This window comes from Solanum tuberosum, unplaced genomic scaffold, assembly GCF_000226075.1.
Source record: "Solanum tuberosum cultivar DM 1-3 516 R44 unplaced genomic scaffold, SolTub_3.0 scf00184, whole genome shotgun sequence".
NCBI classification, from domain to species: Eukaryota; Viridiplantae; Streptophyta; class Magnoliopsida; order Solanales; family Solanaceae; genus Solanum; species Solanum tuberosum.
Genome location: NW_006239109.1, coordinates 1,157,392 through 1,184,420, shown reverse-complemented (window position 1 = coordinate 1,184,420; position 27,029 = coordinate 1,157,392). Strand labels below are relative to the sequence as shown.

General features: G+C 32.0%; 4 protein-coding genes across 9 annotated transcripts; 3 read left to right on the top strand and 1 right to left on the bottom strand.

Moving 5' to 3' along the window:
* Positions 1-3,210: 3,210 nt before the first annotated feature.
* On the top strand, positions 3,211-8,123 carry LOC102588924 (ent-kaurene oxidase, chloroplastic-like). Of its 3 annotated transcripts, XM_006354878.2 has the most exons (9): positions 4,075-4,220; positions 4,345-4,516; positions 5,027-5,187; positions 6,035-6,196; positions 6,301-6,441; positions 6,523-6,777; positions 6,875-7,036; positions 7,123-7,317; positions 7,634-8,123. In XM_006354878.2, the coding sequence occupies exons 2-9, from the start codon at positions 4,360-4,362 to the stop codon at positions 7,943-7,945; spliced, it is 1,545 nt and encodes a 514-aa protein (XP_006354940.1). In that variant the 5' UTR covers positions 4,075-4,220; positions 4,345-4,359; the 3' UTR covers positions 7,946-8,123. The 3 variants fall into 3 exon arrangements, with proteins under 3 accessions (XP_015167579.1, XP_006354940.1, XP_015167578.1); XM_015312093.1 differs by lacking the exons at positions 4,075-4,220; positions 4,345-4,516 and adding an exon at positions 3,211-3,406; XM_015312092.1 differs by lacking the exon at positions 4,075-4,220 and having other exon boundaries at positions 4,291-4,516.
* Positions 8,124-9,998: 1,875 nt separating this feature from the next.
* On the bottom strand, positions 9,999-13,125 carry LOC102589248 (B3 domain-containing protein Os01g0723500-like). Of its 3 annotated transcripts, none has more exons than XR_001474347.1 (3): positions 12,818-13,125; positions 11,071-11,664; positions 9,999-10,627 (listed from the first exon to the last, which is right to left on the bottom strand). XR_001474347.1 is itself a non-coding variant. In XM_015312094.1 (2 exons), the coding sequence occupies exons 1-2, from the start codon at positions 12,881-12,883 to the stop codon at positions 11,389-11,391; spliced, it is 342 nt and encodes a 113-aa protein (XP_015167580.1). In that variant the 5' UTR covers positions 12,884-13,125; the 3' UTR covers positions 10,641-11,388. The 3 variants fall into 3 exon arrangements, 1 of the variants encoding a protein (XP_015167580.1); XR_001474346.1 differs by having other exon boundaries at positions 9,999-10,612; XM_015312094.1 differs by lacking the exon at positions 9,999-10,627 and having other exon boundaries at positions 10,641-11,664.
* Positions 13,126-15,302: 2,177 nt separating this feature from the next.
* LOC102589573 (ent-kaurene oxidase, chloroplastic-like) lies at positions 15,303-19,820 on the top strand. 2 transcript variants are annotated; one of them, XM_006354880.2, is made up of 9 exons: positions 15,303-15,427; positions 15,552-15,723; positions 16,259-16,419; positions 17,619-17,780; positions 17,885-18,025; positions 18,107-18,361; positions 18,459-18,620; positions 18,707-18,901; positions 19,207-19,820. In XM_006354880.2, exons 2-9 carry the CDS (start codon positions 15,567-15,569, stop codon positions 19,516-19,518), a joined length of 1,545 nt encoding a protein of 514 aa, XP_006354942.1. In that variant the 5' UTR covers positions 15,303-15,427; positions 15,552-15,566; the 3' UTR covers positions 19,519-19,820. The 2 variants fall into 2 exon arrangements, with proteins under 2 accessions (XP_006354942.1, XP_015167577.1); XM_015312091.1 differs by lacking the exon at positions 15,303-15,427 and having other exon boundaries at positions 15,513-15,723.
* A 6,544-nt stretch (positions 19,821-26,364) lies between these two features.
* LOC102597980 (dof zinc finger protein DOF3.4-like) lies at positions 26,365-27,029 on the top strand (the record flags this gene model as incomplete). The annotated part of the gene is made up of 1 exon (XM_015312060.1): positions 26,365-27,029. A coding segment is annotated over exon 1 (453 nt), but the record flags the coding sequence as incomplete, so codon positions are not given.

Sequence of the window (27,029 nt, the reverse complement as noted above, 5' to 3'; positions counted from 1 at the left end):
ACAAAAACAAAAGGAGCACAAAATAAGGAGTCATAGAAAACTAAGAAAAGTCATTGTTTGCATAAAGAAAATTCACAGATGTGCTCATTTATCGGAGAATTCAACTCCTCGTCAACACCCTTTTTGGTAAACATATATTTTTTGTAGTGACGATATAAAAGAGACATTGGGCATTTTAGAAAAGTTTTTCGTAATTGATTTAGATACTGGTAAGAGAGTGGAGGCATAAAAATTCACCCATGCACCAATTTACTTGAAAATTTTAACTTGTTAAATCAGTAAATAAATGATATAAGGAGGAGTAAACAAATATTTACTCATCAAACTTCTCAGTTCAATACACTAATATATAGAAAACTAAACTCAAAGTAACACCAAATTCAAAAAATATATATACATAGAAAAAAACTGGAAGTAATTGATAAGAAAACAAATCTGAAATTGCAATACCAGCTTGAGAAGATGAAGAGTACCAAAAGAGTGGAAGTTGTAAATCGAAGAAAAATAATAATGATTTAACTATGAGTTTATCCATAAATATGGGGAAGTCTAAGAAATTGGAAATAGGCTTGCCAACTGAGGAATATTCTGGAAACTATCTAAAAGAGGTGAAATGAGAGTTTTTAGAACTATGCTGAATGTGTGGGATTAAAAGTCAAAACAAGAAATTGATTATATCCACTAAATTATAATTTGCCACTATCTCATACATTAATTACCATTTTGCCATTGATCGTCCTTTGGCTTCACTCTTCTATATAATAGAAATATATTTCATCATCCTCAGATTCCACTTATGAAATTATAATGAGTATATTGTTGTTATACCTTCTGCTTTTTGGGAAAATATTTAAATGTCTTCTTCATAGTTAAATAGACGTAGTTTTTTATATTCTCTTAATAACCTTAGCTTCTTTTCTGTTCTAAATTTGAATGCTCTTAGAACCATACCATTTTCTTGTAATATATAGTCTTCCATTCATAGCATACTCTAAATGTGTCAAGTCATATAATTAAGTAGATATTGCACACATCTATATTGTGTATTTATACTGTTGCATTTTTAAACAGTCTATATGAATATTCCACTGACAAAATTCATTTGTTATATATATGTGTATGTGTATGTGAAAACATTCTATTTGATTATTACTATCTCAGCATAATCATGTAACACATAATATATATGAATCACTTATGCACGGCAATTTATCTTATATTTCCATTTTTATATTAGCATGGGAGATATATATGCTATAACTAACCCCACCACCTCCGACGATCCATTAGCAAACTTCTTCGCTAATACATTGCTATTTGTTCTCGTATAGATAACATAAATTCATTGATAATTTGTTGCTAAATAAAATTAGCGAGACAAAAAATTAGTAGTGGAAGCTGCAATGGCTGATGGCTCAATTAGAGAAAAGTAAGAGTAATTTTTAAAATTTCTTTTTAGCAAAAGTGAACTATTACGTGCACAGGTACAGCCATACAGTGCAATAATAATTAATAGCCAGTAAGGGCATGCGCACTGCAATTTAATTTTAATATTATTTAAGTAATATAAAGTCACGCAGGAGAAAATAAAGGATAATTATATATGATATTTGAACAAAATTGAATAACTTTTTAGTTAAAGAAAATTTATCGTGACTCGGCGTCCCGCGAGTACTGAAATGAGAAGTAACTTTTATATTACAAAAATATAAATAACTTCGATATTAATAAAATAAAAAATAATGACTTTCTGTGAAATCAACTCACAATGATGCTAATTTATTAAAGTACTTTTCATGTGTGTCCAAATCTTGTTTTTTTGTATAGATAGAGAATATGGAGGGAGCCAATTATTTCTTTACGAATTTGGCAAGACTTAATAATTTTAACATAAATTTCATATTTATATAAGATAATTTATTCAATATGTATATATATAAATATAAAAAAAAAATCACTAAACTTACCCGCACCGGATATTTATACCAAGCCTATGCAATTTCCATTATTACCTGATTTAATGAAATAAAATGAATTATAAATTTAAACACAAGGCATGCATGAATTGGCTTGGTGTAAACACCCGATGCAGATAAGTTTTACCCGAAGGACAAGATAATATACACACCAACACAGATTACAGCAATGAGTGAGCAATTAGAAAGAAAAAAAAACACTCGTTTGGCCATAATTTTTTTTAAAAAAATGGTATTTAAGCTATCATTTTAAAATTTGAACTCATGTTTAAAATGCATTTCATATGAAAAAAAATTATAAATGAAATTCTCAAAAATTCAAAAATTAGTCTAAGTCAAATTTTAATAATTTGAAAATATTTAAAAATAAAAATTGACCAAATTTAATTATAAAATAGATATTTAAAGACAAATATTTAAGAATCATCCAAAATTTTATGCTTAAATAAATATTTAAAAACAAAGTTTCAAAAACTATTCAAAATTTATGATTAAATAGATATTTAAAGAAATTTGGTTAATAACTATCCAAAATCATGATCAAAAAGACATTTAGGTATATTTTGTTTTAAAGATTATCCAAAATATATAGTCAAACGCTATCAAAATTGATGCATGGTAACAAACTAACAGGACAAAAAGTGTCTAGCCAGTCCAAACACCTACCACCACCTCTGTTTTTACCTTTATTTTGCCTCTAAAGAAACCTCCAAAGATTGCAACTTTTGATAATTAATAGGGAAAATGCATAAGTACCCCTCAGCCTATGCCCAAAATTCTTGAGACACACTTAACCTTTACTAAGGTTCTATTACCCCCTCCCCTCCCCCTCCCCCGAACTTATTTTATATATAATTTTTTATCTCTTTTCGGCCTACGTGGCACTATCTTGTGGGCCCAGTGCGTGTTGACAATTTTTTCAAGGATAGTGCCACGTAGGCCGAAAAGGGGTAGAAAATTAATTAAAAAATAAGTTCGGGGAGATAATAGGACCTTAGTAAAGGTTAGGTGTGTCTCAGAAATTTTGGACATAGGCTGGGGTACTTATGCATTTTCCCTAATTAATAAGTTGATTTTGATTTGTCTTCTAGTTCATCAGTTTCTTTGAAGGCATCAATTTCCCAAAAGGTAGAATCTTTTTTTTTTGATATTGACACATGTTCTTCCATGCCTATACATAGTCACCAACTTTTTCTCTTTTTTTTTGTGATTTCAAGTTATAAAGTTCATATTTTTTTTGGTTCTTGAAAACAGAAATTGTGTAAAATCAAAAATGGATGCAATTTTGAATCTTCAAGCAGTACCATTAGGAACTGCTCTTACTGTGGGTGGTCCAGTTGTTGCTCTTGGTGGGATTTCATTTTGGTTACTTAAGGAATATGTTAATGATCAAAAAAGGAAATCTTCAAATTTTCTCCCACCTGTTCCAGGTAAATCCACTACTTTTGAGTTTTTTTGTGTTCAATTCTGCGGAATCTTAGTAGCTCAATTGATTGACTATCTAAATTTGTGGTGATGATTTGATTCTCCACCTTGTAAACCTTGCCCCCATTTTTGGATTGAATTTAATGGGCCCCAACACATGTTGATTCAGGATTTGAAGTTTATGGGTGTGTTTGGTATGAAGGAAAACATTTTTCGGAAAATGTTTTCCAATTTTCTCATGTTTGGTTGGGTTAAATATTTTTGGAAAATGTTTTTCAAATCAACTCATTTTCTTCAAATTTAAGGAAAATGACTTCCCTTCAAAACTTAAGGAAAACATTTTCCAAAACTCTCTTCCAACTTCAAATTACAATTATTTTTTGTTGAAAAAATCAATTTATTTTGTCCCTATCCTCAAACCAGCCCCACAACCACCCCCCAAAAAAATAAATTTTAAAGCTTGTTTTTAAATTCAATTTTTTTACCCCACCCATTTAAGAATCATCTAAAATTAATGATTAAATAGATATTTAAAGAAATTTGGTTAATAACTATCCAAAATCATGATCAAAAAGACATTTAAAAATATTTCCTTTTAAAGATTATCCAAAATATATAGTCAAACGCTATCAAAATTGATGCACCGTAACAACCAACAGGACAGAAAGTGTCCAGCTGGTCCAAACACCTACCACCACCTCTGTTTTTACCTTTATTTTGCTTCTAAAGAAACCTCCAAAGATTGCAACTTTTGATAATTAATAAGTTAATTTGTCTTCTTATTCATCAGTTTCTTTGTAGGCATCAATTTCCCAAAAGGTAGAATCTTTTTTTGTTGATATTGACACGTGTTCTTCCAAGCCTATACATAGTCACCAACTTTTTTTTTATTTGTGATTTCAAGTTATAAAGTTTCTTTTTTTTTTTTGGTTCTTGAAAACAGAAGTTGTGTAAAAAAATGGATGCAATTTTGAATCTTCAAGCTGTACCATTAGGAACTGCTCTTACTGTAGGTGGTCCAGTTGTTGCTCTTGGTGGGATTTCATTTTGGTTACTTAAGGAATATGTTAATGATCAAAAAAGGAAATCTTCAAATTTTCTCCCACCTGTTCCAGGTAAATTCATTACTTTTGAGTCTTTTGTATTCAATTCTGCGAAATCATAGTAGCTCAGTTGATTGACTATCTGAAACTATGGTGATGGTTTGATTCTCCACCTTGTAAACCTTGCCCCCATTTTTGGATTGAATTTAATTGCCCCCAACACATGTAGATTCAAAATTTGAAGGTTATAGGTTTGTTGTAGTTAGCTGTTGTAGTTACCTCGAGTTAACTGTGTTTATAATCAAACATTTATAGATATTTAGTGGATTTTATTTAATGAATTTAGAATATAAAAAAAAAAGTTATTGGGTTCACGTGAACATGTTTACTAACCCTGCCCCCAATTTGTTGAGTTTGTAACATATAGCCAAAGGAGGATTCATGATTTAAATTATGTTTAAAATGTTGAAATCTTTAGTAATTTTCTATATATATGTCTATGTTCTGTGTCGACGTGAGATTCGTCTGCCTAGCATGTAGATAGGTAAATGTTGATGAGAAGTATGTGTTGATTTGGTGCAGAGGTTCCAGGGTTACCAGTGATTGGGAATTTGCTGCAGATGACTGAGAAAAAACCACACAAGACATTTACAAATTGGGCTGAAACTTATGGACCTATTTATTCCATCAAAACCGGCGCAAATACAATTGTTGTACTCAGTTCTAGTGAACTTGCTAAGGAGGTAATCACTCTTAAACCTCTTCTCTATGTTAATAAGTAAGGATTCAGGCATTAGAGTTCAAAGTTTGTCGCTAAAAGTAAACTTTGTACGGTTGTTATCCATTTTTTAGTTGCTGTATAGCTTCTTCTGTCTTAATTTTGGGTTTTATGTCCTATTAAGCAGAAAGAGGAGAGTGGCCGACGGAGAAATGTAGACACAAATTTTAGTAGGAATTGGATATGTTTCATTACTAATATGTAGTGAGAGTCAGAAATATTTTAGTTCAGTCTGACTGAACGTAGCGATGAAGCTTATATTCTGACTAATGCTGTATATCATGAGCCCCAAAATTTCCTGATAGCTGTAGCTGCAACCTGCGTAGGTTTCAGTACTATATAGCTGTATCTCCAAAATGTTGTGGCATATATTGGCGGTGTATCAGCGAAAATTCCATTTTCACTACACAGCTGGTTGAGGCTTTATAAATTTCTGATAGTATCAGAGAAAATAATATAAACATGAAGATCCTACTTAACTACTCTTGAGGTTGGACGACTAACCGCACAGAGCTTAACGTATTTAGCACCAGTTTCCTTGAAAGAGGAGAGCTTGAGATAAGACAGACACGGAGTAGTGCAATGTTCAAGATATTGTTATCATATAGTAAATATGACTCGGTAATATCAACAGTATACAGTGACGAATTCACCAATAGGTTGAGGTATAAGCTAAACACATAGAGGCATGCTTGATGCTCGTTTAATCGCTTTGTCATTTGTGTGGCTTATATATCATATATGTACTCGCGATACTTGATATAGAGAAATTATTTTTGACATCTTGCTATTGTGCTTGTTCATCTTTTTAGGCTATGGTGACTAGATTTTCGTCCATCTCAACCAGAAAGCTAACAAATGCATTGAGAATCCTTTCTTGTGATAAGAGCATAGTCGCGATAAGTGATTACAATGAGTTTCACAAGACAGCGAAGCGCCACGCACTGACCAGTGTTCTAGGACCAACTGCTCAGGTTTGTCATTTAGAAATCGGACTCCATATTTTGAATTATAATTTGATTCTCTTCATTTTTTTCATAGACTCCGTATCTAACGGGAAGTACTGCTTAATATGCAGAGGCGCTTCCGTATCCACAGGGACACCTTGGTAGAAAATGTGTCAAAGGAACTACATGATTTGGTTAGGACTGATCCTAATGAAGCAGTTAATCTCAGGAAGTCATTTCAGTCAGAACTATTTGGTTTAGCATTGAAACAAGTGAGTTTCATCAGTATGTTGTTATTTTGGAAACTCCTTTAAACTGCGCGATCATTTTAAATGTTTTAACTTCATTTGCAGGCTTTGGGAAAGGATATCGAGGCTATTTATGTGGAGGGACTCGACGCCACTTTGCCAAGAGAGGAATTACTCAATATCTTAGTGCTTACTATAATGGAAGGTGCAATTGATGTGGATTGGAGAGATTTCTTCCCCTATCTAAAATGGGTTCCTAACAAAAGCTTTGAGCACAGAATTCAGCATAAACATCTGCGCAGGGAAGCCGTGATGAAGGCCCTAATAGCAGATCAAAGGAAACGTATTGATTCAGGAGAGGTGATCTTCTTCCTCCTTTTAAGCAGACACTTATTTCCACTCCATAGTCATGTTTGGACCTGGGCTAATTATCTAACATGGCGGAATCTATATACAGGAACTGAACAGTTATATCGACTACTTGTTATCTGAAGCCAATACGTTAACAGAGAAGCAAATTCTGATGTTGCTTTGGGAGGATATTATTGAAACATCAGACACCACACTAGTGAGTACAGAATGGGCTATGTATGAATTGGCGAAAGATCCCAAACGACAGGTAGTATCATAATCATGCCCACTTCTTGTTTTTGCTATTCTATTTCTCCAAAGTTTGGTTGTATCTCACGGCTGTTAATCGCGTAGGAACAACTCTTTTTGGAAATTCAAAATGTTTGTGGATCTAACAAGATCACAGAAGAGAAACTTTGCCAACTTCCATACTTATGTGCTGTCTTTCATGAAACATTGAGGAAGTATAGTCCTGTGCCTATTGTTCCTCTAAGATATGTCCACGAAGACACGCAGGTAGGAGGGTACTATATTCCTAAAGGAACTGAGGTAATTAACCATTTCCCCCTACTTCTTGTAAATTAAAATTTTATTGTCTTATCAAGTGATGCAAACTCCGCATGTGTGAACTTTGCTTACATTGTCAGTCCCAAGCCCGAGAAGGGCTGTGGTTGGATGGCAGCCAGTGTAAAACTTGTCAGTTCATGATCAATCCTGATAATACAAATATCGTTGGGACGTGCCCACCTAGGCACACAGTTTTACAAAAAAATGAGCTTATATGAAGACGTGGGAATTCATTGTCATTGTTATTATTTCTTATCTAGGTAACTGAATTAGTTGTCTATATACATTTTGTACGCAGATCGCAATAAATATATACGGTTGCAATAGGGACAAGAACGTGTGGGAGAGTCCTGAAGAGTGGAAGCCTGAACGATTTCTTAACGGAAAGTATGATCCAATGGAATTGCAGAAGACAATGGCGTTCGGGGCTGGAAAAAGGGTATGTGCTGGTGCTCAGCAAGCAATGACAATTAGCTGCACAGCTATAGCTAGATTGATACAAGAGTTTGAATGGAGCTTAAAAGAGGGAGAAGAGGAAAATGTTGCAACAATAGGTCTTACTACTCATAAACTTCACCCAATGCTAGCTCATATCAAGCCAAGAAATTGAAAGGGAGTCTTTAATTAGCGTAACAGGTAAATTTATTGTCATGTGATCAGGAGGTCACGGGTTCAGACCATGGGAATAGTCTCATCACTCCTGCAGAAATGTTAGATAAGACTGCGTATAATAAGCTCTTGTGGTTCGACCGTTTTAGTGCATCTGGCTGCCCAAGATTTGAACTTTCAACTATGTATTAGCAGAGCTTGCTATTTTGTTTATGAATTTGAACATCTTTCTTTAACTTATCCAGTTCGAACTTAGTCCAAGTAAATTCACTATCATTATGATGATAATTTTTAGCATTTCATTGCACCGTTTGTCCTTCAAACGGGTCGATCTTTAATTTTTGCCTTTTGCAATTGAATCTATGTCTCACAAGATGTAAGTTCTTTAAGGGCATAAGACATAACTTATGATGTGAAAATATAAACTTATGTCTCACGAAAAAGTTATTTGCCTCGTGGCTAACCAATATACATAGGTAAGATTTTCAATAAAGATAAACATCATAATTTTTCACAAATAAGGGGAGAAAAAAAGGTTGAGTCAGTAATTTGTGTGTTATATAAAGAGATGAAATCGACAATGCGTAAAAAAACAGAAGTGAGCAGAGGGAGATCACATCAGATAAGTGACTGATTTCGTAGTACTATTTCTGGGATTAAAGCACAGGTTTTTGTTTGTAACTATCTCTAATTCTGAAACAAACAGACACATAGAGATTAGAGACTGGCTACAATTTTAAGAAAACTATAACGCTAAGGGGTCGTTTGGTAGGGAGTACTAGGAGAAATAGTCCATGTATTAAGTATGATATTATTTAGTACTATGTTTGGTAGGAATTTGGGCTTATGTATAATCCATGGATTAGTTATACACCCTACATGGTATTATAGGATGTATAACTAATACCTTTCATTTGGTGGTATCATTAAGGCTTAAGTCATCGACATCCCCTTAAAGTTGTCCGCATAATTCATTTAGACACCTCAATTAAGACCTTACCTATTAGACACTTTAATATTAACGAATATTTATCTATTGGACATAAAATGACAACTACCATTAAAAATATTGTGCGTGTAAATCACACCATTAAGGCTTAAGTCATCGACATCCCCTTAAAGTTGTCCGCATAATTCATTTAGACACCTCAATTAAGACCTTACCTATTAGACACTTTAATATTAACGAATATTTATCTATTGGACATAAAATGACAACTACCATTAAAAATATTGTGCGTGTAAATCACACACATAATTTTGACAAAATCACGAATAGAATTACGACACGTGGCACATGGGCCCATAATTTTAATTTTGAAAAACAAAAAATTATTTTCAACCTTTAATAATTTAGAAAATTAAATTGACAAAAAAAAATGTCTCCCCCATCCCCACCCATCTAACATATTGCCTTTACTCCTTCGTCTTCTTCTCTGTCACTCCGCCATCTCCATCCACCACCGATTCCTCCGGCGATAACAAAAAAGAAATATCTCCCCCACCCCATCCTGAACACACCCACCAAATCCTTTCATCTTTCTTTTTCTTCCCGTGTTACTCATTATAAGAATAATCGACGTCGATAAATTATTTCGAAATCGATAACGAAGAGAAATCAGAATTATATAACAAAAAAATTATTTGAGGATAAATAATTGTTATCTTAGTAAATTGATCACTTACAAAATGTAAATTTTCAATTTAAAAAAGATAAACTATCAACTTTTAAAATTGAAAAGACGGTAAATAATAGTAAAATTGAATAAATCATCTACATTTACACATAAAATTGCAAGTTGTAATTTTAAAATGTATTCAATTCTATAAATTGTTCAAAATACAAATAATTAGGAAACCGCACAAACAATATATATATATATATATATATAAAATCACAAACGTCATGTGGTGATATATTTGCCTTTTTAATTAGTTAATGTTAAATAACTCACATTTCAAATGTTTAATGCGACCTACCAAACGACCCCTTAATCTTTACAAATAACCAGTTAAACCAGTTTTAAATTCCTTCTTGAGCAATCTCAATTCAGTTTCATGCCAAGACTATTTATTTCAATTGTGCATTGTTCTTTTTTCGGGTCAAATACATAAAATATTTAGTTCAGTTAGTAAAACAAACAGAAACATCATTAGGCAGCTCAGATATTGTTGGCAACAAAACTATTACAACCAAAACAACTTTACCACGTTGCACATAATCCTCAACGACAACATTCATGTTTAAAAAGATTTATGAAAAATGCTGATTGGTCAATAAAAATCGATTTCAATGCTATTTTTTTGAGTTTAGCCAATTCATCATGAAAGGTAAAAGGGGATAAAGGAACCGTGTGTTGATTATCCTGTAAATATAAGTTGTCTTCCTCCATAAAAGCTCATTTGATGCACTTATTGATAGTAAAATATGTTGAAGCAATGCATTACAGTAGCTAAGGCTACTGTAAGATTTTGTAGTTGCAGCAAGACATTTCAAGAAATGTTAGTTTAAAGAAAACAGAAAACCTACTCACCAGGGTGTATGAACCACTGATGTTGAACCTCTTCATAACTTTAGTAAAACAGGGGAAACTTGAGGTAAACAAACGGGCAACCTTTTCTGCTTCCTGTGCAGGCAACCACATATCTTTCTAGGAGGAACCATTGCCTGTTTTCACCTTTGCTTTAGATTCAAAAACCAGTTACTATTCCAAATCATAACTAAAAATTTTGTTAAATAGTTATTTCTAACAGCTGAAATTTCATTGCCATTACGAAAACAACAAAATAATGGGTTAGGAGAATTGCAGGGCAAAAATGTATACAAACACTTTGCAGAGTAAGAAACATTACCAAGTTGTAAAGAATCAGGCAACACATGAGACAAGTATGTTCTGAACTTAAAATATACAAATAAAAGTGTCGGCTCTCTAAACACGTAGATTTTTGACAAGGCAGTTGCACAATTCAATGGGAAAAATTGGTGTTTACTAAATGTCTGTGCATGATTAAAATGAACTGTAACATCAAATTGGCTTGATTAAACTTATGGACAATTCAAAGAACGCTTCTCAAACTAGAAAAATTGAACTGAAAACAATAAAAATAAACAATATAACCATTCACCTGGATTGCTAAAGATTATCTTTGCTTGAGCTGGCACAGCAATGGTAACTTTACTGTTTAATGCATCTCCAGCATTCTCCATTTCATCCAGAAAACTAGCAGCATAATTTCTTCCTGCATATGAGCAAACTGCATCTTCTGGAGTGTACCCATCCTTGCTAGATGCAAGACCATGGGTATCCTGGCTACTTGTGCATTCGGAAGGGATCTCGGTGCTTCTCATTTTCTTCGGTACACCTTCACAACAAGGCAATCTAATAAAACAGAGTTTCCTCTGTCTCGGTTTTTCAGAGCAAGATTGTACAAGTCAGTTGCTCCTTAACTGCAGTCAGCGTTATAAGCAGCCTCCTTCTCACATGAACTCTCGTCAAATACTTGCACAGTGAAATGCAAATCACCATCATATCTGAAAACCAAAGAATCCCCTGTTTCAAGGCAGTGATCTTTAACAAATGAAACCCATCCATTGTGGAAGAATAAACCATCATCTTGCTGTATTAAGTCCACAGGCCAAGCATTTCCACTGGGACCCACCAAAACTGTTGTTCCAGAATCCCTTCCTTCCATATGTTTAATGAATTTTGATGGAATTTTCTGCAATATAGGAATCAAAACAATTAATAAACTTTGCAAGAGTTGATAACATAAAGTTCTTCAGAAGAGTTTGTTTTAAAAACAAAATAACTTCATTTTAAAATGCATAGGCAAGTCGTTCCAAGAGCAACGGATACTGATCTCTATTACAAAACTCTTAATACTGCCTTAAAATAACCATGTTGCAAAGTATCACACGCCTGACATAGCTCATTCATATGGAGCCTATCACACACCTATGCAGGGCCCTAAGTTAATCCCCCCCTTATACTCTGAACGCTAAGATCTCAGTTTATAGCTTATGAAGCTCGTTAAACTTAAACAATGAATGTACCATTTGTCTGATATGTAGCATATCGAATACTCATATCTGTATGACACAATTGTTTACTAAGTGAAGCAAACGTAGCTCAAAGTACTAAAAACGAACTACTAAAACAGCCTAAATAAAAAGCAATCTCAATGCAACATTCACTGTCATCATGCATTTGTTAATGAGTAGTCCTTATAGTTACACTAAAGTTTGTTGCTTTGATCAAAAACAACATTCTTGGCCAATGAGTAGTTTTTATAGTTATACTAAAGTTTTTTGCTTTGATGCAAAAACAACATTCTTAGCCAATGAATAGTCCTTATAGTTGCACTAAAGTTTGTTGCTTTGATCCAAAAACAACATTCTTAGCCAATGAATAGTCCTTACAGTTATAGTTACACTAAAGTTTGTTGCTTTGATGGAAAAACAGCATTCTAGGCCAATGAGTAGTCCTTATAGTTACACTAAAGTTTGTTGCTTTGATCCAAAAACAACATTCTTGGCCAATGAGTAGTCCTTACAGTTACACTAAAGTTAGTTGCTTTGATCAAAAATCAACATTCTTGGCCAATGAGTAGTCCTTATAGTTACACTAAAGTTAGTTGCTTAGATCCAAAAACAACATTCTTGGCCAACCCCTTTCTTCAAAACACTTTTGCTCATTTGTACAATTAGCCCAAATGCAGTAAGAATAGCAACAAACCCAACACAGTAAAAAGATTTAAGTCTTTTTTTGACAGAATGATATATAAAGGAACAAAAAAGAAAAATTCAACAAACATGAATGTACCAAAAAGTTGTGAAGCTAAGAGCAATATGGCAATGTGAACCAATGCTTACCAATTTTTCAGAATTCATGGAAGGGTTAAAACCCACAAGAAAATGAGGCCTTCTTGCATCCAACATCTCTATTTCCCCTCTTTTTCACCTAAATTTTGAAGCTAAAACCCTAAAGAACCCCACAAAATTCCTTCAACCCCATTTTCTTAGAATCTGGGGATGTGAAATTAAGCAACTAATCAAACACACAGCAATCAAAATTCAGAAAGCAAATGTTGAAAATCGAGAAAAAAAATGGAAATTAATTGACTCGTAAAGAAGAAAGTTTCAGATGAAAATTAACAATTTCTGCACGGAGCAATGTGACCCGAGCGAGCTGGTGGGGATGGGTGGGGTGGGGTGGAGTGGGGTAAAGGAAATTCCTGAAATACCCCGTGGGGTAAAGCGTGAGTTACACGTAGCACAGAATGGGGAAATCAAGGCGCGTGGGTTAAGTGAAGAAAGAAAGTACAAACACTTGTCATTAGGATATAATCCAAATGATAATTAAGATTTAGGATGATAAAATAGAAGAATTTAAGCATTCGATTAGTCATGGGAGTTAATGATTATTTTAACAGTTTTTCTTGACTTAAATTTATTTTTCTTTTAATTGATTCGAGTTACTTCAACCAATTCTATTCACATTTATTGAAATTTTAAAGCAATGTTTTACATGATCCTACATAAAAAAAAATAAAAATACAGAAGTCGAATATTAAGATATATAGAAGATTAATAGATAGTTGAGTATGATTGTTCGTAAGATGTCCTCCTGTATTTATAGTAGTACGTAGTATTTAATAATTATGTAGTTTCTCATTTTTATTTATGCTTTTTACTATGTGTTGTTCTTTTTTGCTTTGTTGCTTGAAATTTTGTTATCTTAAGTCGATGATTTATGCATATATTTCATCATCCTCAAATTTCACGGCAAATTATCTTATATTTCCATTTTTATATTAGCATGGGAGATATATATGCTATAATTAACCCCACCATCTCCGACGATCCATTAGCAAACTTCTTCGCTGATTCATCGCTATTTGTGCTCGTATAGATAACATAAATTCATCGATAATTTGTTGCTAAATAAAATTAGCGAGACAAAAAATTAGTAGTGGAAGCTGCAATGGCTGATGGCTCAATTAGAGAAAAGTAATAAAAAATATTGACTGATTAGGAGTAATAAAACTTCTTTTTAGCAAAAGTGAACTATTACGTGCACAGCCATACAGTGCAATAATAGCTAATAAGGGAATGCGCACTGCAATTTAATTTTAATATTATTATTTAGATTTTGATGCTAATTAAAATAGTGTTCAATGTTCATTCGAATATTTTAACAACTTAAAAATAGATCGACTGTATAATTAATTGGAGTTTAATTTGCTTAGATTTAGATTATTAATTTGATTTGAGTTTTGTTGTCTTGAGAAATCAGGGGTTATAAGAAGGTGGAGACTTGGGGGTTTACTTAATTCGTAGTGATCATAAATAATAAAATAATCATAAGTAATATAAAGTCACAGAGGAGAAAATAAAGGATAATTATATATGATATTTGAATAAAATTGAATGACTTTTTAGTTAAAGAAAATTTATAATTCTAAAAAATATATTTACATTATAAAATATAATTTTGTGACTTGATGTTCTGCGAGTACCGAGTACTGAAGTAAAGTTGAGTAACTTCAATATTATAAAATATAAATTATAACTTCGATATTAGTAAAATAAAAAATTAATTATTGTCTATGAAATCAACTCACAATGATGCTAATTTATTAAAGTACTTTTCATGTGTGTCCAAATGGACCAAATCTTGTTTTTTGTATAGATGGAGAATATGGAGGGAGCCAATTATTCTTTACGAATTTGTCAAGACTTATAATCATTTTAACATAAATTTCATATTTATATAAAATAATTTATTCAATATGTATATATATAATTTATTAAAAAAAATTAAAATTCACTAAACTCAAAATACTAACAAAGGCAAACACCACTATATAAAGTGACGGACAAGATAATATACACACCAACACAGATAACAGCAATGAGTGAGCAATTAGAAAAAACACACTCGTTTGGCCATAAATTTTTTTAAAATATGATATTAAAGCTATAATTTTAAAAAATTTGAAATTATGTTTAAAAATGCATTTCATATGGGAAAAAAATTATAAATGAAATTCTCAAAAATTCAAAACTAGTCTAAGTCAAATTTTAATAATTTGAAAATATTAAAAAATAAAAATTGACCAAATTTAATTATAAAATAGATATTTAAAGACAAATATTTAAGAATCATCTAAAATTAATGATTAAATAGATATTTAAAGAAATTTGGTTAATAACTATCCAAAATCATGATCAAAAAGACATTTAAAAATATTTCCTTTTAAAGATTATCCAAAATATATAGTCAAACGCTATCAAAATTGATGCACCGTAACAACCAACAGGACAGAAAGTGTCCAGCTGGTCCAAACACCTACCACCACCTCTGTTTTTACCTTTATTTTGCTTCTAAAGAAACCTCCAAAGATTGCAACTTTTGATAATTAATAAGTTAATTTGTCTTCTTATTCATCAGTTTCTTTGTAGGCATCAATTTCCCAAAAGGTAGAATCTTTTTTTGTTGATATTGACACGTGTTCTTCCAAGCCTATACATAGTCACCAACTTTTTTTTTATTTGTGATTTCAAGTTATAAAGTTTCTTTTTTTTTTTTGGTTCTTGAAAACAGAAGTTGTGTAAAAAAATGGATGCAATTTTGAATCTTCAAGCTGTACCATTAGGAACTGCTCTTACTGTAGGTGGTCCAGTTGTTGCTCTTGGTGGGATTTCATTTTGGTTACTTAAGGAATATGTTAATGATCAAAAAAGGAAATCTTCAAATTTTCTCCCACCTGTTCCAGGTAAATTCATTACTTTTGAGTCTTTTGTATTCAATTCTGCGAAATCATAGTAGCTCAGTTGATTGACTATCTGAAACTATGGTGATGGTTTGATTCTCCACCTTGTAAACCTTGCCCCCATTTTTGGATTGAATTTAATTGCCCCCAACACATGTAGATTCAAAATTTGAAGGTTATAGGTTTGTTGTAGTTAGCTCGAGTTAATAAATAATAATAACTGTGTTTATAATCAAACATTTATAGATATTTAGTGGATTTTTTAAATGAATTTAGAATTTCAAAAAAAAAAAAGGTGATTGGGTTCACGTGAATAGGTTTACTAACCCTGCCCCCAATTTGTTGAGTTTGTAACATATAGCCAAAGGAGGATCCGTGATTTAAATTTGATGGTTCAACCTTAAAAGTTATGTTAAAAATGTTGAAATCTTTAGTAATTTTCTATATATATGTCTATGTTCTGTGTCGACGTGAGATTCGTCTGCCTAGCATGTAGATAGGTAAATGTTGATGAGAAGTATGTGTTGATTTGGTGCAGAGGTTCCAGGGTTACCAGTGATTGGGAATTTGCTGCAGATGACTGAGAAAAAACCACACAAGACATTTACAAATTGGGCTGAAACTTATGGACCTATTTATTCCATCAAAACCGGCGCAAATACAATTGTTGTACTCAGTTCTAGTGAACTTGCTAAGGAGGTAATCAAAATAATCACTCTCAACCTCTTTTCAATGTTAGTAAGTTAGGAATCAAGCATTCGAGCTCTAAGTTTGTCACTAAAGTAAGTCATTATCCATTTCTTGGTTGCTGTATAGCTTCTTCTGTCTTAATTTTGTATGATGTCAAAAGGTTTTATGTCAAGTTTTTCTAGCTAGAAAGATACTATTATATGAGATATCACACGCATAGTAAAAATTAGTTAAAATGGTTAGCAGAAAGAGGAGAGTGGTGACGGAGAAATGTAGACAAATATGTGTTCCTTTAGGACCACACCATTTAGTAGGAATTAGATATGTTTCTTTACTACTATGCAGTGAGAGTCAGAAATATTTTACTTTAGTCTGACTCACCAGGGCGATAAAGCTTATAATCTGACTAATGCTGTATATGAGCCCCAAATTTTCCTGATAGCTGCAGTTGCATAGGTTTCAGTACTATGTAGCTCTATCTCCACTTACCTATAGGATCCAACTTAAAGTACGTGTCCCTGCCTCTCGATGATCACTAAATGGATTGTATTCCTCAGTGCCTCTTTGTTAAGACTAGGCCATACTACGAAGGTGAAGCAGTTGGTGATTTAGACAACTGCTATTTCCATATTTGGTTTCTATACATCACTGGATTATAGGTTGGTTGCTCTCTGGAAAGACCTCAACTGTTCTACTGGAAAAGCTTCGGTTGTTGAGGTTCTGAATCACCGTACTAGATATGATAAAGTAGTGTCATGTACCACCTCAGTCGCGGTGTATCAGCAAAGTTCCATTTTCACTATATAGCTGGTTGAGGCTTTATAAATTTCTGATAATATCTGAGAAAATACATAGAATATGAAGATCTTATAAACTAATGTTGAGGTTAGACGACTAATCGCACATTGTTGCACAGAGCTTAAAGTATTTAGCTCCAGTTCCCTTGCAAGAGGAGAGCTTTTGCAATGTTCAAGGTATTGTAGTTCTTTATCACGTAGAATAAGCATCAACACCAAAGTAACGACTCACGTGTAACATTGATACTACTGGGGTGTCATCACCAATAGGTTGAGGTATAAGCCAATATATAGAGGCATGTTTGGTGCTTATTTTTTAAATCACCATTGTGTCATTTGTGTGCTTATCATATCTATACTGATCACAATACATGATACAGATTTAAATATTGTCCTTTTTCGTCTTTTTAGACTATGGTGACTAGATTTTCATCCATCTCAACTAGAAAGCTAACAAACGCATTGAGAATCCTTACTTGTGATAAGAGTATAGTTGCAATAAGTGATTACGATGAGTTTCACAAGACAGCAAAGCGCCATGTACTGACCAGTGTTCTAGGACCAACTGCTCAGGTTTGTCATTTAGAAATTGGCCTCCATATTTTGAATTATAATTTGATTCTCCTCATTTTTTTCATAGACTCCGTATCTAACGGGAAGTACTGCTTAATATGCAGAGGCGCTTCCGTATCCACAGGGACACCTTGGTAGAAAATGTGTCAAAGCAACTACATGATTTGGTTAGGACTGATCCTAACGAAGCAGTTAATCTCAGGAAGTCATTTCAGTCAGAACTTTTTGGTTTAGCATTGAAACAAGTGAGTTTCATCAGTATGTTGTTATTTTGGAAACTCCTTTAAACTGCGCAATCATTTTAAAAGTTTTAACTTCATTTGCAGACTTTGGGAAAGGATATAGAGGCTATTTATGTGGAGGGACTCGATGCCACTTTGCCAAGAGAGGAATTACTCAATATCTTAGTGCTTGATATAATGGATGGTGCAATTGATGTGGATTGGAGAGATTTCTTCCCCTATCTAAAATGGGTTCCTAACAAAAGCTTTGAGCACAGAATTCAGCGTAAACATCTGCGCAGGGAAGCCGTGATGAAGGCCCTAATAGCAGATCAAAGGAAACGTATTAATTCGGGAGAGGTGATCTTCTTCCTCCTTTTAAGCAGACACTTATTTCCACTCCATAATCATGTTTGGACCTTGGCTAATTATCTAACGTGGCGGAATCTATATACAGGAACTGAACAGTTATATCGACTACTTGTTATCTGAAGCCAATACGTTAACAGAGAAGCAAACTCTGATGTTGCTTTGGGAGGCAATTATTGAAACATCAGACACCACACTAGTGAGTACAGAATGGGCAATGTATGAATTGGCGAAAGATCCCAAACGACAGGTAGTATCATAATCATGCCCACTTCTTGTTTTTGCTATTCTATTTCTCCAAAGTTTGGTTGTATCTCACGGCTGTTAATCGCGTAGGAACAACTCTTTTTGGAAATTCAAAATGTTTGTGGATCTAACAAGATCACAGAAGAGAAACTTTGCCAACTTCCATACTTATGTGCTGTCTTTCATGAAACATTGAGGAAGTATAGTCCTGTGCCTATTGTTCCTCTAAGATATGTCCACGAAGACACGCAGGTAGGAGGGTACTATATTCCTAAAGGAACTGAGGTAATTAACTCTATTTCCCTACTTGTAAATTGAAATTTTCTTTTCTTATCAAGTGAGGTAAACTCCGCGTGTATGAGCTTTGCTTACATTGTCAGTCCCAAGTCGAAAAGGGTTGTAGCTGGTTGGCAGCTTAGAGTAAAACTTGTCAATTCATGATCAATCCTGACCATACAGATATCGTTAGGACGTGCCCACCTAGGCACACATTTACAAAATGAGCTTATAAGTAGACGTGGGAATTCATTGTTGTTATTATTTCTTATCTAGGTAACTGAATTAGTTGTCTATATACATTTTGTTCGCAGATCGCTATAAATATATACGGTTGCAATAGGGACAAGGACGTGTGGGAGTGTCCTGAAGAGTGGAAGCCTGAACGATTTCTTAACGGAAAGTATGATCCAATGGAATTGCAGAAGACAATGGCGTTCGGGGCTGGAAAAAGGGTATGTGCTGGTGCTCAGCAAGCAATGACAATTAGCTGCACAGCTATAGCTAGATTGATACAAGAGTTTAAATGGAGCTTAAAAGAGGGAGAAGAGGAAAATGTTGCAACAATGGGTCTTACTACTCATAAACTTCACCCAATGCTAGCTCATATCAAGCCAAGAAATTGAAAGGGAGTCTTTAATTAGCGTAACAGGTAAATTTGTTGTCATGTGATCAGGAGGTCACGGGTTCAGACCATGGAAATAGTCTCATCACTCCTGCAGAAATGTTAGATAAGACTGCCTATAATAAACTCTTGTGGTTTGGCCGTTTTAGTGCATCTGGCTGCCCAAGATTTGAACTTTCTACTCTGTATTAGCAGAGCTTGCTATTTTGTTAGTTTTAAGTTATGAATTTGGACATCTTTCTTTCGAACTTAGTCCAAGTAAATTCACTATCATTATGATGATAATTTTAGTATTTAATTGCACCGTCTGTCCTTCAAACGGATCGATTTTTAATATTTTTTCTTTTGTAACTGAATCTATGTCTCACAAGATATAAGTTCTTTAAGGACATAAGACATAACTTATAGGATATTATGATGTGAAAATATAAACTTATGTCTCACGAAAAAGCTATTTCCCTCGAGGCTAACTAATATAGATAGGTAAGATTTTCAATAAAGATAAACATCATATTTTTTCACAAATAAGGGGAGAAAAAGAGGTTGAGTCAGTAATTTGTGTGTTATATAAAGAGATGAAAACGACAATGCGTAAAAAAACAGAAGTGAGCAGAGGGAGATCACATCAGATAAGTGACTGATTTTGTAGTACTATTTCTTGGATTAAAGCACAGGTTTTTGTTTGTAACTATCTCTAATTCTGAAACAAACAGACACATAGAGATTAGAGACTGGTTACAATTTTTAAGAAAATTGAACACTAAATATTGAACTCTTTTGCTCATTCATTAAACATAGGACTAACCAAGACCTGTCAAATGTTCTTTTTCGCCTGCCACTCCCACTAGACTTTTCACACAATATTGGTATCGTTAGAAGGTAAATTATTTATGTATTAATAAAATCAGCAGACGTCCCTCATCTTAAGTGAGGTGATTTGTTGGTTTCCTAAATTGATTTATCTTTTTTTGACATACTCAAATCTGTTAAGTATAGATAAAAAAAAAAGTGAAAGTATTCATTAATTTTGACCCTCGATTTTCTATAGTGTTTGATTAACAGTTTACAATTCCGATATAATAGATTGTGTTATTTTTCATGTTACGAATAATATTTGGTGAGTTGTAGTGAGCACCGATTTGATAAGAAAGGATGAGTGGAGGTGAAAAGGGGGACCCACAAATTGCTTCCCACGCTAACCCGACAACCTCAATTATACTGTCGGCTTCTCAAATCCCTAAAACATAAAATCTCCCATTATTCTCACTTCTCCCCATGCGTTGCGATTTGATTTTCTATGTGTTAGTTTCGTTTATATTAAAGTTTGATTATTTTAAATATATATGTTTATATAAAATTTCATTGTTGTAATTTTTGATTTTTTATTTGATGTATAGAATTTATATTAAAGTTGAACTATTTTGAATGTGTATCACGTAAGACTCTATTTAATAAAAAGAGTTGAAATCTCTAATTAAGAAAATAACGATCTCATCCCCGGAGACTCTATCTTCCTTGTCCTTTTCCCTTTTAAACTATTTTATTTCACCCCCACCCCCACTCGTTAGTCAGTACTAATTAGGATGTTCATGATTTGGTTTCAATTTGAATTGATTTTTAATATAAAATATTTTAAATTAAATATGTATTAATTTATTTTATTGATTTAATTCATTTTTTACTTATTACGTGGGTAAATGTAGCTACATGTTCAAGTAAATCAATAGCTTTTGTTTATTTCGTATATGATACATATAAAAAAATACGTTAAATATTTGTAAATATTTTATTAAAAAACTAATTTTATAGTCACCAAAGTCTCTACCAAGTAACGATAAACTAAAAGAAAAAAATTGAAAGCCATAATAAAATTTAGTCGCACTAGCATTTGTAAATGTGAAAAATAGATATTATAAATGTAAGAATTTTTATTTGAGTGAGCATAAGCCTATCTACCTTTTTTGTTGCACGTATGAGGAAAATGACTTTAAATGTAGTGGAGTATACAGATAATTTTTTTAAAATTAAAGGTAAATTTTATATGAATATTTGAATTATAAGTTGATTAATTTTTTAAAAGCTTTTATGTATATTTTCAAATACACATTATATTAGAGTCAATATTAAGAAAAATGTCATTTTAAATACAAAATCAAAATAAATAGTAATTTAAATATCTGAAATTTAACGTCGTCGTGTATTCTAACTTGCTTAATCTGTTGACTTTGTAAATTTATAGACTTTTTAGGGGCTAAATATAAAGTCGTTTTTTATACACAAATTTTCCAAATTAATTATTTGTTAACTGTCATTTCCATTAGTCAAAAGGAAGTCCTGATCAAATAGGTTCAAGGTGGTCGGTCCTATATATTGTCGTGTCCATATTTTTTTTCATATCTGCTTAGACCGGGCAAAAATTAGTTTTAAGAGATCGTTTGGTACAAGTGATGGAATAGATAAAGTTATTTTATAAATTTATAATACTTTATGAGATTAATTATTTATTTTATATATAAAAAAACTTATCCCATCATTAAGTACTCGCAATATAAATTAATTTAAATATAAAATAAAATAATTTTATATGTTATAGCAAAATTACTCCTCGTCTTTTATCTTTTATCTTTCATACCAAACGATCAGTAAGAGCAAGAAAGTGACGGGTTAGTGGTGTGCATTTGGTAAATCCAAATTGTTTTAATCAATACTCTTAACAAATTTAAGCTCAACTCTTTTGTTTATAATACATAACTCGTTATAATCAAGTCTGATATGATAATTTTAAAGATTAAACAAAAATATGCTATAGCTAGAATATTATATATTTTGAATAATATTTGCATATATATAGTTAAATTCTTTGTAGATTCCATATGATAAAACCACAAGTTTTTTTTTCTTACATCACATGTAATATTATTGTCCAAACAAGATAAGGTGAACCTAAGAGATTGTCAAGTAAATTTTGTGAAAAGTTGCATGTGGAATTAAATAGTGGTAGATAATATGCATAAAAAATGCGCCGCTAACATCAAAACAATCACAAATCATGAGAGCACTAACTAATGGTGCAAGCTATACAAAATATATGCACCACTAGTTTAATTTTTTACTACATATAAAACTATCATGAAAAGCTTTTAGCATTATATATAGTATACTCATAGAGACTCAAAAGCTCAAATACTAGATTGCAACTAAAAAAATTCAAAACACATATACTCCAAGAAAAACACTTCAAAAGAACTTGAAAAAATCAATATCTATAATGTATATGGAAAGAGAGTATATTGACGTAACTGGTAAAGTTATTGTCATATGATCAATAAATCATAATTTTAAGCTATGAAAATGACATTTTACAAAAATGTACCCTTGTGGTCTTGTCATGATCTCCGAACTCTATGCATAGCTAATGCTTAGCACATCAAGTTGTGCTTTATATACATGAAAAATAATTTTAACTTCATATATCTATGTAGTAATTTTTTATGAAGAAAGTTCGGATTGATGAATATAATTAACTTATGCCCTTAGCTCTGCTCCTACTAGATTGTGATTGGACATATATATTTTTTTAATAATATTCACATTAGAGGTCTGACTAATTTAGATTTATACGCACAGTGTAGTGATGGCAAATGGACGGGTTGAAAATGGGTCAACATAAAATGGGTAATAATTCAATTCGCCCATATTTTGATATGGGTAAAAATGGATTGGGTAAAATACTAGTTTACCCATATTTACCTGAGTAAATAGTACTCTACTTAAGAATTCAACATGGAGAAAATATTTTAGTCTTTTTTTAGATGAAAAATGTTGAAAATGCTTCATTTAGTTTTATTGTATCATAAAAGTAAAAAAAAAATCCTATAACTTTTCAGTATAAAATAAAATTATGTAATAGCAAGGGGAAACTATTTTTAGTTTCAAAGTAAATGAATATTTGCATTTTAGGACTAAAACATGCTTAATGCACTTTAAGCAATGTCAATACTAATACATGATTTGCTTATTTTACACTATTATTTATTATCCAATATAAATTTAAACAAATAAAAAAATATAATTATAAGTAACAAAAGAAATTACATTTAAAATATATATTTTTGGAGGGCCAAAGACTTCACCTTTTCAATTATAGTGAAAAATAATTAGTTCTATAGAAGAACATAAAAAGCAAGAGAAATTACGATATTTTTAGTGATATCATGAATTTATATATAGTGAATAAAAGTTAGAAGTTTAACCGTTTGACTAATCCATACTTTACCCATATTTTATGGGTTGAACATGGATATGATACCCATATTTTACCCATGTAAAAAGTCACTCTTCCAACTCATTAAAATATGAGTGGGTTGGATGAATTACCAAACTATGGGCTCATCTTACCGACACTAGCACAGTGTAACACACATTTTAGGGGAAAATGTTTTCTAGCAAAAAATATTAAATCGAAGACCTTTGATTAAGGACGAAATATGAGTCATAGTGAAATAAGTAGGTTTGCACCGGTGATTTTGGAAATCAGTCAACTGATTTTAGCATGTTCTAAAAGTTACAATGATAATCTTTGGTTATCATCATTTGGAAACATCTTTACAATTGATAGATGACTAAATAACAGTAGCTCGTGGCTCATGCCATAATTTTCCATTTTTTGTGTGACCCATAATGACCACCAAAACTAACCAAGTATTGATAAAAGGGAAACAAAACATACCAATAAAAAAATTGACTTAACGTTAAATTTTTTTTAATGATCTAGTATTTCAAATTTATCAATTTAAATTTTATGTCAAATAAAGATCATGATTGGCCGACTTTCACATTAAATTGTAGGAGTAAATTTGTGTACGTACTCCAAAGGTATGAATATTACATCAAACTAATTTTACATGACTCATGTTTTTCTTTTGTTTTTTGTACTTAAGATGGTATATAAAACGTGCTTGAATATGTGAATGTTAATTTAGATAAATTTGTTCTTATCACTACTTGTTTGATTTACTATGCTTGAGGATTTCGAAAGAAACCTCTCTATCTACGCTAAGATATTGATTATTTCATTTTTTATTCTATATTATTTCTGATGGAAAAAAAAGTATCAAAAATTAAACAAGTGCCTTCGAACTGCGGTCAACTGTTTAAGTACAATGCAGTGATGTCAATTTCAATTCGACAAAAGTAATATATCTGATCAAAAGGCAGTATAATAGGCAGTGAACGTGAATCTCAAGGGGCCTCAATCTCTACTTAGTTGAATGATAATGAAGTATGTGTGAGCTTGTAAACACAAAACTCTCCACCAATCTTACTTGTGATCAGATTACACATCTATTGATAATGATCATTTTTACTTATTATAGCTATTAGAATATTTATACTATTCCCTTCGTTTAAAAAAATGACCTAGTTTGACTTGGAGTTTAAGAAAAGAAATAAGACGTTTTAATCTTGTGGTTTTAAATTAGAGTTATATCAAATGTATCAAAATACTCTTTAATCTTGTAGTCTTAAACATGCCACGCGAAAAGTTAAAGTTAAAGTATAGCCAAAAAAAGAAAAAGGTCATTCTTTTGTAAACAGAGGGAGTAACATATATAAAACTCAAAGCTCATTAAATGTTAATAGTGATTTCCTTATTAGTAAATTGTCTACTTGAATACACTATGTTTACCCAAGAAAATCCCAAGTGCTTGTTATAATTATGACTAAGATATTAGAAATGTTTAGTATAGTAAAATCTCGCTAAATCAATATTCAGTAAATTAATAAAAAAATTTGGTTCCGACTAGGGCCAATGGAAAAAAAATCACATATTTTTAATAAGATAATATATTTTCAGAAAATCCCTATATAAATATATGGTTCAATTAATATTATAAATTAATAATTTTTTAAAAGTATAAATATATCTAAGACAATTTAGTGAAATATGATTCTATCGTGTTTTGATTTTTGTTAAACTTTAAATCTAGTTGAAGTTCATCTTTAACATTTCTTATTGCATTGAAAAGTTCAGGTGTTGTCTTTTCGAACTGCACCATAAAATTGTGAAGAGTTCTAGATGTGATAATTGTTTCCTTATGCGTAACTGGTTCTAAAAGTATTGTACAATGAATCATACAAATACGTTGTATTTTATGTATAAAAAAAATATTTTTTCATGTGAATTCAATAAATATGATACATAATTTAGCAAATAAAAGAATTTTGATGTATTATACTATATTTATAATAAATTTATTTTTTCATGTGAATTTAATAAATATAACACATAAATTAGTAAAAATATAATGAATTTACACTTTGTTTGGATTATTGTTACCCATTGTATTGTATTGTATCGTTACTATACCTACAATGTTTGTTTTGATTGTTACTTAAAATGTATTGTATTGTTAAATTTCGTTGTTACGTAACAACGAAAATCTCTATTTTATGGAACAACTGATTTGGTGTGTTCCCATTGTTACTTAATTTCTTTTTTCAATTATATCTTTACATAATATTTCAAAATATTATTTTATCATTTACCTTATATTATTTAATTCTAATCAAACCTCCTACCCTAGAATAATTAAGAATATTTTGGTAAATTTATAAATTACAATACAGTACGATACAATCAAATCAAATAATTAATATGTTATTAAACAACAACAAACAATACAATCTAGCCAAACATTGTATCTACCATACAGTACATTATAATAAAGTACAATATAATATATTATAAAATAATGAGTAATAATTATCCAAACAGAGTGTTAATGTAATCAAAATTTAGTTCAGTGAGGTTTTAATGTAACGACAAAACCATTCTGTAATTTCAAAACCTTCCCCATCCATATATATATGTGTGTGTGTATAAGAAACCCACTATTTCACGCCAAAACAAAAATTTCTCTTTTCTCTTTTAGCTCTGTTTCTTTATCTCTCTCTCATTTAAAAAATCAAATCTTTGTCCTCTTTCAACGTACTATCTTACATAAAAGAACACACCCTTTTTTCACCTGAACAAAACAAGCTCAAAAAAAAGAAAAAAAAATGTCTTCAGAAATCGGCGACAGACGTCCGGCGAGACTGCCGGCGCCGGTAAACGGAACACGGCCATCGGAACCAGAGAACTTGCCGTGTCCACGTTGTGATTCTACAAACACAAAGTTTTGTTATTACAACAACTATAATCTTTCTCAACCTCGTCATTTCTGTAAGTCCTGTCGCCGGTATTGGACACGTGGCGGCACCTTAAGGAACGTCCCCGTCGGCGGCGGTACACGGAAGAACTCCTCCCATAAACGCCCCCGTATCAACTCCAGTACCGGCAACGTTCAAGAACACGCCAACCCGATCACAATGATGGGATCCGAGTCGGGTTTGGGTTCCGGGTCGGGTTCGATGTCGTTGATGGGTTGTGAAGTGAACTTGAATGAGTCAGTACATGAAGGTGGAAATGGTACGTCGTCGTTTACTTCGTTGTTGACAGCTCCAGTGGGGGTG